At 42.2% G+C, this 18,195-nt stretch overlaps 1 protein-coding gene across 6 annotated transcripts in view; it reads left to right on the top strand.

The window, feature by feature from the left end:
- The window catches only part of Arhgap26 (Rho GTPase activating protein 26), a 398,943-nt gene that overhangs the window by 347,135 nt on the left and 33,613 nt on the right, over positions 1–18,195 (top strand). Inside the window, exon 21 of one of the 6 annotated variants that reach the window (XM_085699933.2) lies at positions 5,123–5,204. The exons of the other annotated variants lie outside the window; for them this stretch is intronic. Within the exon in view, the coding sequence (XP_085556059.1) occupies positions 5,123–5,189 (67 nt within the window). The 3' untranslated portion in view covers positions 5,190–5,204. Of the gene's footprint in view, positions 1–5,122; positions 5,205–18,195 lie in introns of those variants that run through there. 6 annotated transcript variants of the gene reach the window in all.

The raw sequence follows: 18,195 nt of genomic DNA, 5'->3' as shown, positions 1-18,195 counted from the left end.
TTGTCTAATGTGACTGCTTTCCGCCTTTGTCTTAAAATTCCCCTGAGACAAAGTTGAAAAATAACGAATTGATTTTCCTAGTGGAGGACATATCAAGACAACCTAATATTGAGTCTGTCTTGTGGTTATTAGTAATTATTATTATGCAAATATACCGAGGAAAAGAACAAACAGAGAAAAGCGAAATACAAAATGTGTAGGTCAAAAGGAAAAAGAGCACCAGGAAATTTAAGGTTGGAGCCAAGGCTTGTACTGAAATAAAGAGAGGCCTGGTGGATGGTGGAATAAGGGGAGTGTTACTCCCAGGGAAAGACACTACCCCCTAATTTTGCAACTTGTAAAAGGAAAAGGGCTAAAGGATTTTCTGTTACTAAGAAGCAACAACAAATTAAAACTTATGCAAATGGGACTCAAGGTGGCTCCATCGTAATGGGGAGGCCAAGCCATCATCTGCAAAGTGGTTCCAGGTCCGAGTCCTGGAGGGTGCAACAGTAAAGGGGTTGTAGATTCCTCCTCAGTGAAGGATAACCTCTGAGGCCAGTGGTGTAGCAGGGAAATCACTGTGGAGACCCCGACAGTCCATTACGTGAAGCTGTGAAAGTGAAGCCTGGATTGATGTTGGAGATGTCAGAGCCATAGGATAATTGCTGAGCAGAGCTTTACACAGAGAGAAATGTGTGTGACAGTCAGCAAAGATGGACGCCATCTAAAGCCAGCTAAGTCTTTGACATCTGACATAGAGCTAAGCTGCCTTACTTTGGTCCACCATACCCTCACTATTTCCTCTTTTCTCCCTTCTGGAGGGGTAATGTATAGTCTGTGCTATTGTATGTTGGATGTGTGTGGTTCACTTTTTGATTTTACCATGAGTTATAGTTAAGAGATTATTTGAGTCTCAGAAGAGTCTTCTGACTTTGAAGCTGTGGTGAGACTGTGAAAGATCACAGAGACTTTTGAAGTTGGGCTAAGTACATTTTGCATTATGGTGTTGTTACAAGCTTATAGGGATCAAGGAGTAGAATACGATTGTTTGATGATTGAGAAGGCCCCCTGTAAGCCTGTATGTTTGAGTCCTTGAACCCCAGTGGTGGGATTCTTTGGGAAGGATTAGGATAGGTAGCCTTGCTGAAGGAGGTGTGTGTGTCACTGGGGACAGGCTGTGAGGTCTCAACAGCCCACCCCATTCCCCGTTAGCTGTGTGCCTCTTGCTTGTGGTTCAGAATGTAAATTCTAAGATACTGCTCCAGCTGCATGTTTGCAGCTGTGTTCCCTCACCATGATGGCCATGGGTACCGCCCTCCCCGCAACTTTAAGGCCCAAATAGGTTCTTCTGTAAGTTCTGTAACTTCTGTAAGTTGACCTTGATCATGATATCTTATCCCAGCAATAGAAAAGTAATTAAGACGTCTCTCAACTATCTGGGATTATATATGTATACTGTAAGACTGGACTAATAATGTTTACTACTGTCTTGAGCCATTACCAAAGTCATTGCTTTGTTTAGCAGTTAGTGTCTGGACTACTGAAATACTGCTTGACCTCCTCTGAGGTATGCACTCTTTGCCTCACTGCCCAGGCAGGCAAGAACAAAAGTCTTGTGAAGGTGAGTGTGATGCCCAGAACCTGGACAGAAGGGATGTTTTGATCCAAAGCCTAAGTCAGAGCCCCAATGGATTTAGAGTTCTGAGTCATGCCATGTAGTCTTGCGCTCCATATGAGACTCTGGAACCTCAGATTTAGAGCCAGGGTGGCTGCCAGTGTACTCAACATGAAGAATCTGGCTGTGGCAAAGCTGAGGGAAGCAGTGACATTAGGGCAGTTCTGGAGTTTTAACTTTAGAGAGACAGAAGTTTTACTATCCTGAGCAGAATGACAGGAAGACCTCATCTTCCAATAACCTCTGAATATCTGGACATCAGTATTTAAGAGATAGAGAGACTGAGCAGGTAATATACAATGTCAGTATTTGTTCTATTTCTCCTTTAACCTTCTCTGAGACTCTGTCACAGGCAAAAGCAAAAGATGAAAAACAACTTAGCATATTCATTGATAAGAAGCTCTTTGAGTTGATGCATTTCTACCTTAGCATTCTAAGCGCACAGTTACAGAGCACAAAGGAACGAATTCTGAAGACCTAGGTAGTACAGTCAGGAAAGAAAACCTGTTTATAGGTGCTACTCCTAAGGTATAGAACCATGTGCCCAGCCCACGGCCATTTGTTGTCCTAAAGAGGGGAGTATGTGAAGTCTCCTGACAACACATAAGCTTGCGTGTTCACACAGTGTCCCTAGAAGGAATAGAAGAAAGCTACCACAATCATTACTTCTGGGGAATCAGCAGTCGGAAGGGAGACTTGTTTTTCCTATACTTTCATACTGTTTGGAAATTTCAGTGACTAATATAGGACATCCAAAGCAATAGATTAATAGGAAAGTAAATAGAAGACCCTTAAAAAGTTGAAAGGTATTCAAATGTTTTTATATTTACAGATGTATGTCGCTGTCTCATGGTTGTCAATTATCCTTCATGTGAGTATTTTGAGTCTGTGGCTTATCACTAGGCAACCCTGTAGCAATATAGGATTACCTAGGATCAGAAGTAATTGGAGCCCTCATCCAAATATTTGCTGATAGACAACCTCTGAGTTCCTAAACAAGTGAGCAGTAAAGTCCTACGTTGCATTCCTCAGCCTCATACCTGTCAGGCGCTGATAAGTACACATGGGCAGGTTCTTTGATATGTGTCCAAATCCATTATCAGAGATAAGCAAGTGTAAGTACAGACCCGTGATTTAACTGCATTTCAAATTTGATAGGGAGTGGCAGGAAGGATCCCAGACAGAACCGTATGTGCTCGGAATACATCTGTTGCTCCAGCTCCCTGTAGGCCCCCCTCTTCTGGAAAGGAAAAGAGCTCAGAAGTTCTATTCTGTCTTCTCTTCTGTTCAAGGTGACACCAGGGCCCAGTTTGATTTCTCCAGAATAAGCATAGCTCTGTTTTTTAACAGTAAAAATGTAGATATTCATTCAAGATCATGCTTGTAGCTGGCAGAATTCCTAAGCAGATAGGATTAGGAAGCCTAAGTCATGCAGAGTGTGCCTACAGCTTGAGAATGCGCCTCTCCGAGGGCAGTGTTAGAACACATGCTGATGTCTTGTCTTGGTGCGAGGATTCTGTTGTATCTCAGTGGAGCACCTTTTTCTTTTACAGATAATAATGTTTCCAGAACTGCTTTATGAAAATATTTTGCTTCTTGTTGGATTCTTAGTGTTTATAGGAAAGGGCTGGAAAACATGGTACGTTCCTTCTCTGGAAGAATAATAAACACAATGTAAAAGATTTTGTGAGAAATAGCCGCCTCTGCCTAATAACATGCTCCAATGAAAGGTGTTAGACTGTTGTATATTGTCGAATGTATGGGAGAATTAGCTGTTGGTTTCGTTTTGCAAAATCAACACTCGAGGTCTGTAGCACGAATAATAAAAACCCAGAGACAGATATTGGGGTTCAATCTGAAGATCAGAAAAGCAAAGTGCCCAAGCTACTAGAGAGCTCTTACCTTTATGAAATCTTCAGACTGAAAAGAGAGCGAGTTCCTATCTCCTGTTTTATATTCCTCTCTAGTGGTGGTGCATACCTTTATGCACCACCACGGCCCGGCCTCTATGACTAACTAGTGTGGCTATTGGGATTAAAGGTGTGTGCCACCACTGTCTGACCTGTATGGCTGACTAGTGTGGTTGTTTTACTTTCTGATCTTCAGACAAGCTTTATTTATGAAAATACAAATGAAATATCACTACAGATGTCACTGTGATTCGTGTTCTTGGCTTATGAGAGCTTAAGGACATTGTTTAACCAGCTTTGACTCTTTTCCTCAATTTTTAAATTTTCCTCATTTATAATACAATATGTGACAAGGAGACAAAATGACCTTTCTGGGATATCTGTCTCTTCCTCTAAGGTAGAGCTTAGTCAAAGCACGTGCTCCTGAAAATGGTGGGAGTCTCATCATGTAATCCGGACAGACTGCTGCTCTGTAGACAGAGTAGACGCTTGCCAGCCAAGCTGGCTTCAACCTTGTGACCAGAGACTCACTTTGGAGGTGAAGGAATTTTACCAGAATTGCTTCACTTTGAAAGTATATTTCACTGGGAAATTCCTCCACACCCAGCAGGCAAGCCTCTGAGGTGGGAAAGTGATTCCCAAACACTGTAGTATGAACGTTTCTGAGAGGATTTTGTGTCCTTCTCCAGTTCCTCTTCTGGGAATAACACAACCGTATCCATAAGCTTTGCAGTAGAAGTCCTTTCACCACTAGGTATAAAGAGCTGGGCTAAAAATAAGAAGTTATTTAGCGTAGCCCTAGGGTAGCTCACAGAAAGTCTTTAAATATTAATGTTAAAAAGCACTTGGAGAGACAATTAATTTTGGACCCCGCAGAAGGGATCCTTTAGGTTAGAGTTTAACATAAACCTAGGTAGCAGAGTATTAGGCAGAAGTCTGGATTTGGCAGGGAGCTCAAGTGCCAATACTGTAATGAAAACTGCCATGCTCAAAGGACTCAGGTGTCTGATCATCATCCTTCGCAGCTTTCAGCTCATGATCTTTGTAAAGTCCACAGATGCTTTTAGGATCCAATGTGCAGAGACTATTGACTAATTTCAATGAAAGCAAAGGATGAATGACATCTAATAGGGGCACGATGTTGGTTCTAGCATTACTTACTTGTCATTACTTGAAAATTTTCCATTTACATTCCATCTTAGGGGCCGTATATTTTAGTTTGCCTGTTAGTTTTGTTGACCCATTGTAAATTTTCTGGTTCATCTTTTGACTGCTCACTTTTGGTAATAAAGCTTATGATCACTCTTTATACACCACAGTCTTAACGTCAATCCTAGCACCTCATTTGAATTAATCTCCCTAATATCTTTTTTACTAAATTGATCTTATTTAGATCAGGGATCTAAGATCTTGTCTGTCTCTGTACCATAAACCTCCCATTTTCTATTCTCTTTGCTGAGTGGGGAATGCTTTCATCAGACTGCATGGTAATACCTGTAGGGTTTAGATCCATGAAATGTGTGTGAGATCACCAACCAAAGCGTTCTTTCCCCAGTGTTAACAGGACTTGCTGTGGTTGGTTACAGACCACAGAGAAACTGGTGAAGATGGCCTCTCTGTAGCAGACCTGTGCCTGTATTTGCTGTATGGATTGACCCATCGTTACCTTGAAGGTTAGATTCCATCAAGTAGGCCAGAAGTGGGGAAAATTTCTGGAAGATTTGGGATCTGACTGACTTTCTTGTCAAGAACAATAATGATGCTACAACCTCTATTGGAAGTGCTTTCTGGTCTGAAACTACTTTGTAGACAGTGTTCTACTTAATTTTACCCTTACCCTCAGTCCTACTACTAGCCACGATGCTGTTTTATGACTGCCTGCTCCCTTCTCGTGGCTCCTGGACTGGCACATGCTCATCTATGTTCACTGTTGTTCCCCCAGTACTGGACAGTGCTCTCAGCAGGCATGTCATAGAAAGGGGTTGAATGAGTGAGGCACATAGAGCAACCACCTTGCATCTGGCAAATGCCAGTGTAAGCACCTTGACTGAGAGGCTTTCAGGGGTCTAGAAGCTTCTGTTTGAATATTTTTTATTCCTTCTTTGAGACCAAATACAGGGATCTCTCCTATCTGCCTTCCCACTTAATCTGTGATTTATCCCTGTCAACTCAATGGCAGCCCCCTTCTCTGAGCTATCCATGGTCTTTCTGTTAAGCCTCAAAGACTACCTAAATCTTTTCTTGTTTTCTGCCAACAGTGGACATTGTTCAACCCCCTCCCCCAGCTGATATCCTCTCATTGCTTGTTGGTTCCACCTCTCTAGAGAGTTTCTTTTTCATTAAATGTTATTTCTTAGGGTCTAGTTGTTTATGTGTTTATGTGTTTGATAAGGATCTCTCTGTGTATCCCAGGCTGGCAATTCTCTTTGCCTCTCCACCTCACTAGCATTGGTATTGCTAATGTGTGCTACTATACTTTGTTCAGGAGTCTGATTTTAGATTTTCTTTGGACTGATTTCATCATGTTCTCTGGTTGCCCTTGCTAGCAATAGGTCAGACTGTCTGTGCCCAGACCTTCTCCTTGCTCTGTAGACCCATATCCAACTCTGTATGAGTCCCCCCATCCACTCCCCATGAAGACTTCCCCTTCCTCCTCTGCACCCACATCTATTCCTCACCCCATATTTCCTGCTTTCATTAATTCCACCTCTCTCCATCTGATACCTAGAAATCTGCCCAACTTCCTATATTCATCACTAACTTGTTCAAGAACTGCCAATTCTGCCTCTGTCGTATAAGACCACGTGACACCATCTCAACTGATGCCACCCCTTCCCAGGCTTTTTGGAATGGTATTCCTGAACTTGAACGTTGCTCATTTTGTGTCCACTGTGGGATTGTTCTAATGTATAAACTTGAACACATTATTCTCCAGCATTGACATCTCCAGTGGCCTCCAGTAATCTTTTCTTATTGTTTATATTGAGCAATACATTTTCTCTACTCCCCTCCCTTCCTCCTCCTATTTCTACGACTCTCCTGTGACCCCCCATGCTCCCAATTTACCCAGGAGATCTTATTTTTTTTCCTTTTTATGCAGATCCGTTTATGTCTCTCTTAGGGTTCTCTTTGTTGTCTAGGTTCCCTGGGGTAGACTGTAGACTAGTTTTTCTTTGCTTTATAACTAAAAGCCACTTATGAATGAGTACATATTATATTTGCCTTTCTGGGTCTGGGTTACTTCACTCAATATATTTTTTTCTAGATCCATCCATTTGCCTGCAGATTTCAAGATATCATTATTTTTTACCACTGAGTAGTACTCCACTGTGTAAATGTACCACATTTTCTTTATCCATTCTTTAGTTGAGGGGCATCTAGGTTTTTTTCCAGACTCTAGCTATGACAAATAATGCTGCTATGAACATAGTTGAGTACATCTCCTTGTGGTACGATTGAACATCTTTTGGGTATATACCCAAAAGTGGTATTGCTGGGTCTTGAGGTAAATTGTTTCCTAATTTTCTGAGAAATCACCATACTGATATCCAAATTGGCTGTATCAGTTTTTACTCCCACCAGCAATGCAGGAGTGTTCCCTTTACCTCACGTCCTCTCCAGCATAAGCTGTCATCAATTTTTTTTTTAAAAAAATCTTGGCCATTCTTACAGGTGTGAAATGAAATCTCAGAGTTGTTTTGATTTACATTTCTCTGATGGCCAAGGATGTTGTGCATTTTCTTGAGTGCCTTTCAGCCCTTTGGGATTTATCTGTTAAGAGTTCTCTGTTTAAGTCTGTACCCATTTTTTTTAAATTGGATTATGTGATCTTTTGGTGTCCAATTTCTTGAATACTTTATATATTTTGTAGATCAGTTCTCTGTCCTGTGTGTGGGGTTGGTGAAGATCTTTTCCCAATTCATAGGCCACTATTTTGTCTTGTTGACTGTAAAGCAGAGGCCTCCAATGATCTTAATAACTTGATGAATCTTTTACTTTTTAAGATGCCTTAAATGTTTTATTCTTTAAGACCTGGGGATCTATTCCTGATTGACAGTGCAGCTTTTGTTCAAACTTTTCTTTGGCCATACTAACTTGTCTTACTTCCTCGACTTTGTCCTGTTTCCTCTCACCTCCTGGGAACACTGTGTTTTGAAATATCACTTCTTTCAGAAAGCCTTTTATGCTTTCTTCCTTATCTTCATCATTTTCTATGGCTCTGTTGCCTCCTTGGGGGAGCATTCATCATCCCAGTAGAACATGTTTGACTGCATGTTACCTAGATATTTGTCTCGTGGCCTCTGTGAGCATCATGTGTTCTCAGTTTTGTGTCTCCTCAGTGCTAATCAGAGTGCATGGATATAATGATAAAGATATTTGTTTGCTGTTTTAATCAACTAAACACATAAGGTACACTGAAGAGATTTCTAAACCATTCTCCCTACTTAGGAGATGGCTCTGTTTGTAGCTATAGGGTGTTTTGTTCTTTGTTTGTAAATTCTGAAACACTTCACATTTCTAGCAATGTCCCAGGTCCAGGAAATTGTTTAGCATTCCCCAGTGCCTTCTATCTGCACATAGATTGAAATCTAACTCTTCCTTAAGGCTTGTCCCATCAGCCCAGCTTACCTTACTTAACCTCTTGAGGTACCTCCTTTGTTTGTCAGGCCCCTGTGTTACGTGACTCTGTCTACAAACCAAGTCCATTCTTGCCTTAGTGCCTTAGCTGCTGTGAAAGGCTCTTCGAACTCTGTGTTCCGAGGCCTGCCCTATACCTTCTGACTCCCACCCCATCTGTCACCATCTGCCACATGGTTTCTTCAGAGCCCTTTCCTGCCTGGTAATTTATTGTCTCACCTTACCATACCGATAGCCTATTAGAGAAAGAGCTGCCCTGCCTTGGGCTTTGCAGGATTCCCAGCATCTAGGGTAAGGTCTGGCTCTGCTACTTTAGGAAGATTTGATAAATTAATCCATTAAAAATAATATAATTGGATCCATGGATAAGCTAAGAATTCCAAAGCCTGATATACAAAGAAGATGAACGAGATCATGTCTTACTCATCTGAGATAACTGGCCTAGGAAATGATTTACATAGCAGTTGAGTTTAGTTGAGTTTTATGTACTTGTAGCCAGAATGTCCACCTGTTCCTACATAAAAAGAAAAATATTTCGTTCTGTTTGTGGAGTAGTTGAGCTGTGCTGCTCTTGTGTGGTCACTGTGTTGTTAGCAATTCTGTTCTCAAAATAAAATCTTGGGTAGATTATTATTACCAAAATAAATTGTCTTTGATTGTCCAGGTGTCCCGGCGATGCATAGCACAGGTTCTTTGGAAAGTTGTTGGCACCTGTTGGTCAGTATTCTTCCAGCCCCACGATTGGCTGACTGTTTCAATCCAGCATTCTGACTGCAGTCTGGCTGCTTTAGAGTTACTCTTTTTATGACTCGTGTAATTTACTAGTAACCAAAAACAAAACAAACAAACAAATAAACATTTCTTCCCTGGGTAAGGCCTGTGGAAGAATTCGAGGGTGTTCTTGGTGGCAACATAACCTTTCAAAAAAAATATAAACCTGTGGTCCTGCCAAGTATTCACAGAGGCGAGTGAAGGAGGAGGGGAGTTGGCATGACCCCACAGGAGAGTGTGCTGAAAGGTGTTCTGTGATGGCACAGAGCACCAGGTTCGTCAGCGATGGGCTCTTTGCTTCTATGATATGACCTACTTGCTGGGCCTGGTGTGGGGAGGGAAATGACAGAATGGGAGAGTGGAGCGCCTTCTATGGAGCGCTCAGAAAGTGCTAACTACTATTACTGCTAACTACAATGTTAGCCGTCTCAGCACCTATTCTAGAAGCACACAAAGTCCTGGGTTTTCATGCTATACCACAGGAGTCCGCTCTGTCTTGAGCCAGAGCAAAACTCCCCCACAATCCACAACCTGCCAGGGAGCATGTTGGTGACTGAATTAACTCTAGGAAACTCATTTCTTAAGCTCTTCCCTGCCCACATGTACCACGAGTTACCCAGAAAGCAGCTGCTCTACTTACAAGTGGAAATTCCCTCAGGCTCCCCTTGGAGGCCACTCCCTAACTCTAGTTTGAGTGAAGGTGTGCAGGGAAGTAGCTTCCCTGTACCAAGTCCTCATTGTCCACGGTAGTTCTGTAAACACTAGTGTGAGCTTTGATGCTAGCTCTCCTGCTCCTCACAATGCTCAGTAACCCTCAAGTTTTGCAGGAAGAATATAGGGGAGGAAGAGAGTAGATAAAAGGACTATTAAGTTTTAATGAAGTTTTTAAAATAAACATTTTTACTTTGATTGTGTGTGTGTGTGTGTGTGTACACATCGGCACACATATGCCATGGCATACAAGTGAAGATTAGAGGACAGCTTTCATGAGTTCATTATTATCCTTCAACATGTGTGTCCAGGGCTCTGCCTCATGTGTTCAGACCCAATAGACAGTGCCTTTACCCTCTGAGCCGTCTCACAGACCTCTCAGGGAAGTTTTAAGACAGATGCTTCCATTCCCCCTTCTTTGTTCATGGTAGTCACATGGTTTGAAATCCTCTTTGTCTATGACTAGAAGCAGCTAGTAAGATGATACAGTATTGAGAGTCTGGAGGTTTCCCAGAGGAAAAGGGGTTAAAGGAAAGCAGAGCTTGCAGGCCCATATTGACAGTCTGAATATTACATTATCTATTTCAGCAAATACCTTGGACCAGATCCATCTGTCACATACAGAGACAACATTGATCATTCAGGACAGATTTGCCAAGTCTAAGTTGCCAGCTGTCCTCTCCTGCCCACTGTGGCCAGAGAATGCCTCTTTATAACCGGCTAGAGTAGTCATTGCAAAGACACAGATCTCCAACCCAGTTTTATTTTAATTTCTTTTCTGTCTCCTTTAAGAGAAAATGAGCAAGTAAGGAGCATTTGCCATTGGTTTCATGACAGCTATAGAGGATGATTTACTTCCCACGTGTGTCCAGCCTTGCTGCTGGAGGAGTGGGGATGTGTGTGTTTTCAGCACGTGAGCCTGCACTATATAAGCTTATTCATTCTCTTGCTGCAGTTAAGTGTTCAGGTGCAGCTTGGTGACTCATGGACTGGAGGAAACCAGTCATTCTCAATTGAGAATCTGTACTCTCTACTCTGAACACTCACCTTATGCCCAACGCTGCAGAAATTCAGAGAAGTTCCACCTGAGAACTTGGATTCATTTTGGAGGGCTGCTGCAGACCCAGACTAGGTCTGCTAGATTCAATCTTAGTTGTCTCGATGGGTTTATTCAACAAAAGCAGCAGAATCCATATACCCAAGAAATAGGAAGGAGGGAGGGGGAAGGGACAACCAGGGATGGGGTCAAGTTGCCCCACTGTGGGCAAGATTCTAGATCAGCAAGTCTTTTCTCGGGAGCGATGTGTGTGGCAGCATTAATGACTGACATAGGCTTTCTTTTGACTTAGCCATTGCTCCTCTGCTTCCTGTCATGTGAAAATAATCAGAGATCTCCACAAAGGTCAATAGGTTGTCATTATTTATAATAGCGTGGGAGAAGTAATGTAAATAACCCATAGCGGTGATAGGTTGGTTGTTGAATTATAACACAGCTATTAAACATTATGGTGCTGAGAACTGCTAATTGATATGAGATATTTTATAATAAACTTATTTTGTGGGGAAAGCATAATAAAATATGCAAAACATGTACAGACACATATGTATATAAAGAAATCTTCTAAGACAGTCTTCAGCATGTTGGCAGATGGGCATTTTGATGACTGGTTTGATTTGGGTTGTGTCTGTTATTGTTTCTTGATTTTGTACATTAAGCTTGAATTTCATTCATAGCTAGAAATAGAAACAATGAATTTTTCTGTCTTTCACATATATGTGCACATACATGTGCACTCAGTCTCTGCATTTAAATGAACATCACATTCTTAAAAACCAAAAACGACAGAAGAGTGAATAAAGTTACCTGACTTCAGCCGTTTAACTGGAAGAACCCCTGAGCCCTTCCTACTCAGCTGTGCTTTGGAAAAGTACGTAGGACTTTATAGATATCAAGATTATTTATTCCTGTTCTTAAATACCTTACGTTATCAAATTCAGTAAATAACAATTCTTACTTTTCTGTCAGAGGTGCCTTCTGTGTGCCAAGCATGGTCCCCAGCTCTTTGGTTCATAACTTCTTTCCTGGTGTCAAAGGGAGGGAGTAAAGCAGATTTCAAGGCCACAGTGGAAGAGGTGAAGCTTTGCAGCCATACAGCATGTCTCAATGAAGCGTTCCCTGCCCCTTCCTCTTTGAACCCACTGTGGCAAGTTTCCCAGTGAGTATCCTCTGGGCTTGTCTTCCTCGAAGGAGTTGCCCTCCTAAAGAACCAGCATTTACCTTACTGGCGGACGTGAGAACAAGTCTGGTGTGCGAGCCTGATGGCCCCTATAGCGGTAGCAGGAGGGAACTGACTCTGCAGAGTTGTCCTCGTACCTCCATGTGTACACCATGGCACCCAGACTTCCACGCGCACACACATACAAAGATGGATGATGAAAGAAAAGAAATTCAGGTGAAGTACGTGGTGGAAAGGTCACATCTGGTGACAACTTGTTTGCTGGAGGATTCTGAAGTGGTCCAGGGGATCACTTGCTAAGAGGCAGGGAATATGTATTGCAGTCTTTCTTCCTTTTCCTTTAAGGTCCTAGGGAGTCATAGGAGTGCCACCCAGATAACCTTACCTAATACGTGTGTCTTCTCAAAGAGCTCACCTCTGTGCACCCTAGTCAGATTAAGTTTCTACCCTCTTAATACCTCACAGCAAGGATTAAGTGTCAACACACGGACACTTGTAGGATATACCCGTGGCAAATTGAAATCCAGAATTGGTTTCCTAAAATAAAATTGCATCTGTACTGAACACATGCAGGCCTTTATTGCTATAACATAGTGTTCAGCAAAGAAAAACAGCTTTTTCATAGCATTTATATAGCTGTAGGGATCACAAGTAAACAGCGTGCTTCACTGTTTAATGCAAGGGGCTTGAGCATCTGTGGATTTTGGCATCTGGGGGAGGTGGTCTTGGTCCCTGTCCTCCTCAATGAGAATAGGGGCAGGTGCTTCTTAGGAAGCTCATCATGTCTTCCGGTGGCACTATTGCCCTTCAGAAAAGGACCCAGTAGGAGCAGGTACCTTCTTCTAGCCTGTAAGAAATGCGGCTGGGTACCCAGAGGAGCCTCCTTCTCACTAAGAAATCCAGAGATTTCAGTATCCTTTCTTGGGGAGTTTTGCCATATAAATATGCAGTGTTTGATCTCGCATGGTTAGAGGGATGGTCCACATCTGTGTTCTATTTAGATCAATGCCTTTGGCAGTATAGATGGTTCAGCTACTGAGTACTGTGTCCTTTGGCCTAATTTCCATTCCAAAATAGAGAATCATTTTCTTACGGCATTAGCCAAGCATGTCCCAATCACAACAGCTGCCGTCTAGTAAACACTACACGCCAAGCCTTAACGGACTAAGCACATTTGTGTGTACAATCAACTTACTTCTCACCAGTCCCGGGGCTGTGGGCATTATTAATGATCCCCATTTTGCAAGAGAAGAAAATGAGGCGCACAGAAGTTAAGTAAATCACCCCGGGTGATGTAGGACGAAAGTGGTAGAACCAGTATTGGGAGTACTACTGGAGGGCCACCTGCTCCCAAACTCCTACATTAAACCGTCACTCCACGGCTCTTAAGATACTCTTTTCATTGAGCAGTCTGTTTACCGACTATGACAGGTATTCTCTGAAATCCGACAACCCATCAAACTATTGAAAAGTTTCCAAACGCTTTCCTATGTAATGTGTGTTTATGAGATCACAGAACTGGGATCTTACTCACTCAACAGATTCTGGGGCAACTCGAGCAAGTTCCCTCTAGGTCTACTCCTCTATTTGTGTTAGGCAGGTTCCTTGTGTCCACCAGGCTTGTTAAGTGAGTGTACGGGGGAATCGGCAGTGCCGATGCCTTCCAGAGCAGCAGGGGGCGGAGGGCAGTATGTACAGTACTAGCATTGCCACGCTACAGTCTAGAAAATGGTTCTACTACCCTAGCCCTCCAGCTTACCCCATTGTAGAACCAAGGCAGCCTTCACGGGGTGACTGGATCAAGTCAGAGACAACGAGGTTTGCCCAGCCCAGATCTGGCATGTGAGCTGTGTACCCTCTTGCCAGGGCTAGCTGGTATTTTAGAAGTGGGACTAGTCTGTGTTGTGTCTTGTCTCAAGAGAGACCTATTTTGCTCTTGACCCTGCTCCTTTTCTAGCTGCCATGAGACTGCAGTCTCAGTAATTTTAGACCCTGGAAAGTGGAAGCACCTCAGTCCACAGCACAGGGTCTCAAGCCACCTAACCCAGACTCCTTTATTCTTTTACCAAATGGCAGATTAGCATTGAAAGTTTATTAGTTCAGTGGATAAGAAGCTTAACATGTTTTATTAGAGCCAAACATAGTAAAAAGATTTATTTAAATAAGTGTTTTTCTTAAAAACTATAGTTCTGTTTTTCAAATGTACAATGATGGAACCTCTCTGTGCATCTTCGCCAGCAGCTGGGGCACCTCCACCCTTTGTGTTTCTCATATGAATTTCTAGAACATTGTGGTTTGAAACAAGCTTGATAAGTTATTTACTGAAAGTCCTAAAAGGCTGCCCTGGTCAAGGCAGCTCAAATCATTAGTCTTTCAGGGGCCATAGCTAGAGTAATGAGCTTACAGTTGGGAACTGCGGTACAGTTTGTCATTCGTAGCTTTGTCCAGCTGAACTAGGTTGTAGAGCCTGTCCTGAAAGCTACCTTGGTATCCCCTTCTTTTTGGCCTCACCCCCAGACTTGTTTACTGGGTCTATGTCTTCATTGGCCAACTTTCCGGCCTCATTCTTCTGGTTGACCTTGGGTGACACAGCAAAGCTTGGAGAACAGTGAGAACCACGGCGGCCTTGCTGAGATGTCAGACCGAAAAGAAAAAGGTCCGTTTTTAAAGAAAGAAAGCTGTACTACACTTCCTCAGGTTCAAGCTTACCTGGGCACAGTAGTCACTGGCCCCTAACTCTAGCTGCTCACCCAAGCCATGATACAGGGAAAGGGTAGCACGTTCAGTATAGGTTCTTAGGCTTCATCCAGCTGCTTGCTGTCCTAAGAGTTTTTCATCTTGGAAAGGGCATTTTGTTGTCTTTCATTTGTATAATTTGCTGGATTTATAGTTTCTAATATTCTTCCCTTGGAAGGATTCTGCCAAGGGGTTCCCCTTCTGTTTCCATTAGCTGCCTAGGTGAGTGATAGGGAACCCCAGTATATTCAGAGCACTGTTTTGTCAGGATAAATCTGCGGGCTTATAAGAAGAAAGGGCTGGAGTATGGACAGTGGGGTTGGCACTCTAGAATACTTATTGTCACCTACATTTCAAGTTATATGAAAATACAGATTGGTGACTTCTAAAGGGAACAGAATAGGTACCTTTGCAAGTGAATTGGCATAAACCTCCCAATAAAAAGCAAATGAACTTCAGCCATGTTAGATGTGGAGTTAGTAGAAGAGTAGCCTTAGATGAGGGAATGGGTTACTCATCATGTCTCTAGGGTCCCCTAGAGAACTATAAATACATCGCTTTATGCAAAGGAAGGAATCTGAGATTGGTTGGTCATTTGGGTTTCAGCTAAAAACTTCCCCCCTCCACAAAAAGTTGAAGCACCACCCCACCCTCCTTTAAGAGCATGTAGTAACATCACTGAAGAGGCAAACATTTGTTCTCCACACAGAATGGCGTTCTAGCTATGCCAAGAAGCAGGTGCTTGCAGAATAAGTCTGTTCAGCTATTAACCAGCCACGACCCAGATCTCTGCCACAGCTAGGTCCTCTCCTACTGACCTTCATTTGATAGTGCTTCCTTCAAAATAAGACCTTGCCCCTTAAGTCCACACAATGTTCTGGGCAAGACCCGATTCCTAAAATGATTGTGAGAGGAGGAAGTGGGATTTGGGTTAATTTTAGCCCAATGGCAGACACTAAAAGATGCTCCGGCATTGAGGAGAAAGAGCCTCCATGGTTGACTTTACTAAGATCTTCACTCAGGTGTTGCCCCAAAAGAGATTTCCCTGTCCACAGAATTCACACCACTCCGTCCACCTGCCCACCCAGGCACCCACTTTCATACTGCCCTGATGGTGATTTCTCTTCTTGTCTTTTAATACCATCTAAAATTAAGTCTTTTTCATTTTTGTTTACTTTTTTACATTGTTGTTTTTTCTGTTCGTATCACCAAACTTTTAACGTTCCTAAACTTTTAAAATCACATTAATAATCAAAATCTTCTCAGACAAAATTATTTGGAGCAAGTACCTCTAATATGAATTGGTTGTTTCTATTAACTTATTTATAAAATTTGTTTCTCCCTTAGTCATTTTATATACAACACATCAAAAGAAAAACAACAACATGATACCGAAATTCTACAAGGATAGGTACAAAAAGTGCACACACTGGTGTGTTTTCTTCCTTTATCCTGCTTTCAAGTACACTGTCCTTGAACACGAGAGGCCTGAGGGCAGAGGCATCCCAGGGCATCTTTTCTGCTGGGTTCCCGAGGCCTGCCTGAGTGCCTGCCTCATGAAGCCACCTAGGAAATGCTGGGCAAATATTTCTCGTTTGGAAGTAAAACAGGGCTACAGCGCAGTTCACTGTGGAGGCTTTGACTGGCTGGGGGTTTGCTGTACTTTCGGGGTGGAGGAGGAAAAGCCTGGTTTTAGGATCAGAAAGTCTTCCTAATACATGCTGTGCTGAGTAAGGGATTTGCTGTAATGATTCAAATCCTTCACCGAGGAGGTAATTGCGCCCTCACCAACATGAGCACAGCGCAGCCAGGCACACAGCTGCTTTCTCGATTTTCTTATAACAGATGGCCGCGGTGGACCTGCTTCTGAGGCTTTTTGAGGAAATAGCCTCAAAAATCACCGAAATATATTTATCATGTCTCCCAACACATGTTTCCTAAGTAAAACAAGGAGATTGAGGGCGAGATTGAGGGTGAGAACACACAGTCGGAAGATGCCGCTGGGGAAGGTGCTTCTGTTTGCCCAGGCATCCAGTACCTGGTGTCAGGAGGACTGGGGGAGGCCCTGTGCCTCTGTTCTTCAAACAAAGAGGTGAAGTAAGTCAGTTCCAGGAAACTTCCAGAAGAAAATCCTTGCTTAGGCAAAGATTTCTTAGATATGGCAGCAAAAGCACCATCTACAAAAGACAAACTTAGTGAATTACAACATCAAAAGTTTGGCCTTTTGAAAGATGCTTTCAAAAGAGAAAATTAAAAGGCAAGATGTAGATGGCAACTCATGTTTGCAAAGATCATCACTGATTAAAAAAAAAACTTGTGTTCACAGACTGTGCAGAAATCTTACAAATTCATAAGGAAACAGTCAGGGGCCGAACAATGCAATATGATTCAGTAATGAAGATGAATTGCCTAGCATACATGCTGCAGCATGAACAAAACTCATAAAGATGCTACCAAATTAACAGTTCACAAAAGAACACACAGGTTTGTTTGTTTTTGTGAAATGTCAATACAGGAAAAATCTGTAGAGATGAAGTGTTGATCCGTGTTTGCCTATGGCTGGGAATGAAAGAAAGGACCGTAAGCGTTGAAAGTTACATATGTTCTCAGTGCCCCAATGGTTGAAAACTGGAAAAATCAAGTCACAGAACAAAAGCTCTTCTTTGAGCCCTCCCAGAAGCACTAAATATTCTGTAACTGTTGGCAGTTTTTTCTGTCTATTATAGACAAATGATAACAAAAATAAGAGTTTAGAAAGTACAGCAGTGAGTGCTCTGCCTCAATGGATGAGTGTGTTTTAATACTTTTGGATTTTTCAAAATAGTTCAGTAGGTTTTATAAAAATGTATGCCACGATTTTACAAAAATTAAAAAAAAACATAATAATGTGTGTTTGGTGGCTAAGAAAGCAAGATGGCATTGAGAGAGCCAAACTAGTTTTAAATGGTTACATGGATAAACTTGCTTTTTCTTAATAATAGTGAGATTTTATTATTTAAAAAGGATGAGAATAGATGTATATATTTTATTAGAGAGATCAATTTAAACAACTTAAAAATATTATGGAATTAAAGCATGCATGTTACACCAATCAACCCGAGTCCTAGTACTGGGCATACATGCATAACTTGGAACTTCCTATGTATTATGCAGTTGGAAGAATGAAGCCGTGAGTGACTGAAACTGATACCAAAGCCTGGGAGTTCATCTAGTGTTTCTGTCTTCTTTCTTTCCTACCGGAAACAAAAAATGTGGGAAGCTCCCCTGCCATCATTTCTTGAACATACTCATCCTAGGTTGGTAAAAAGTGTCTGATTGCAGAGCCGGGATGACCAGCCAGAATGAGCAGTTCTCTTTGACCTTGCCTAAGTCTGATTCTGGAATGTCTAGCTTCTCTGGCCTCAGTCGTCTGGCCCTTGTTGTCTGCTAGACCCTTATTTCCTTTTCCAAAACGTTTTGCTTTATGGCCGTGGAGTCTTATTTTAATATAGTTTTTTAATATTGCCAGTTCAACGAAACTTATTATAGTACATAA

Source organism: Myodes glareolus, chromosome 13 (genome assembly GCF_982192425.1).
Source record: "Myodes glareolus chromosome 13, mMyoGla1.1, whole genome shotgun sequence".
NCBI lineage: Eukaryota > Metazoa > Chordata > Mammalia > Rodentia > Cricetidae > Myodes > Myodes glareolus.
Note: the sequence above shows the minus strand (reverse complement) of the source record. Positions and strands in the feature narration are given on the sequence as shown.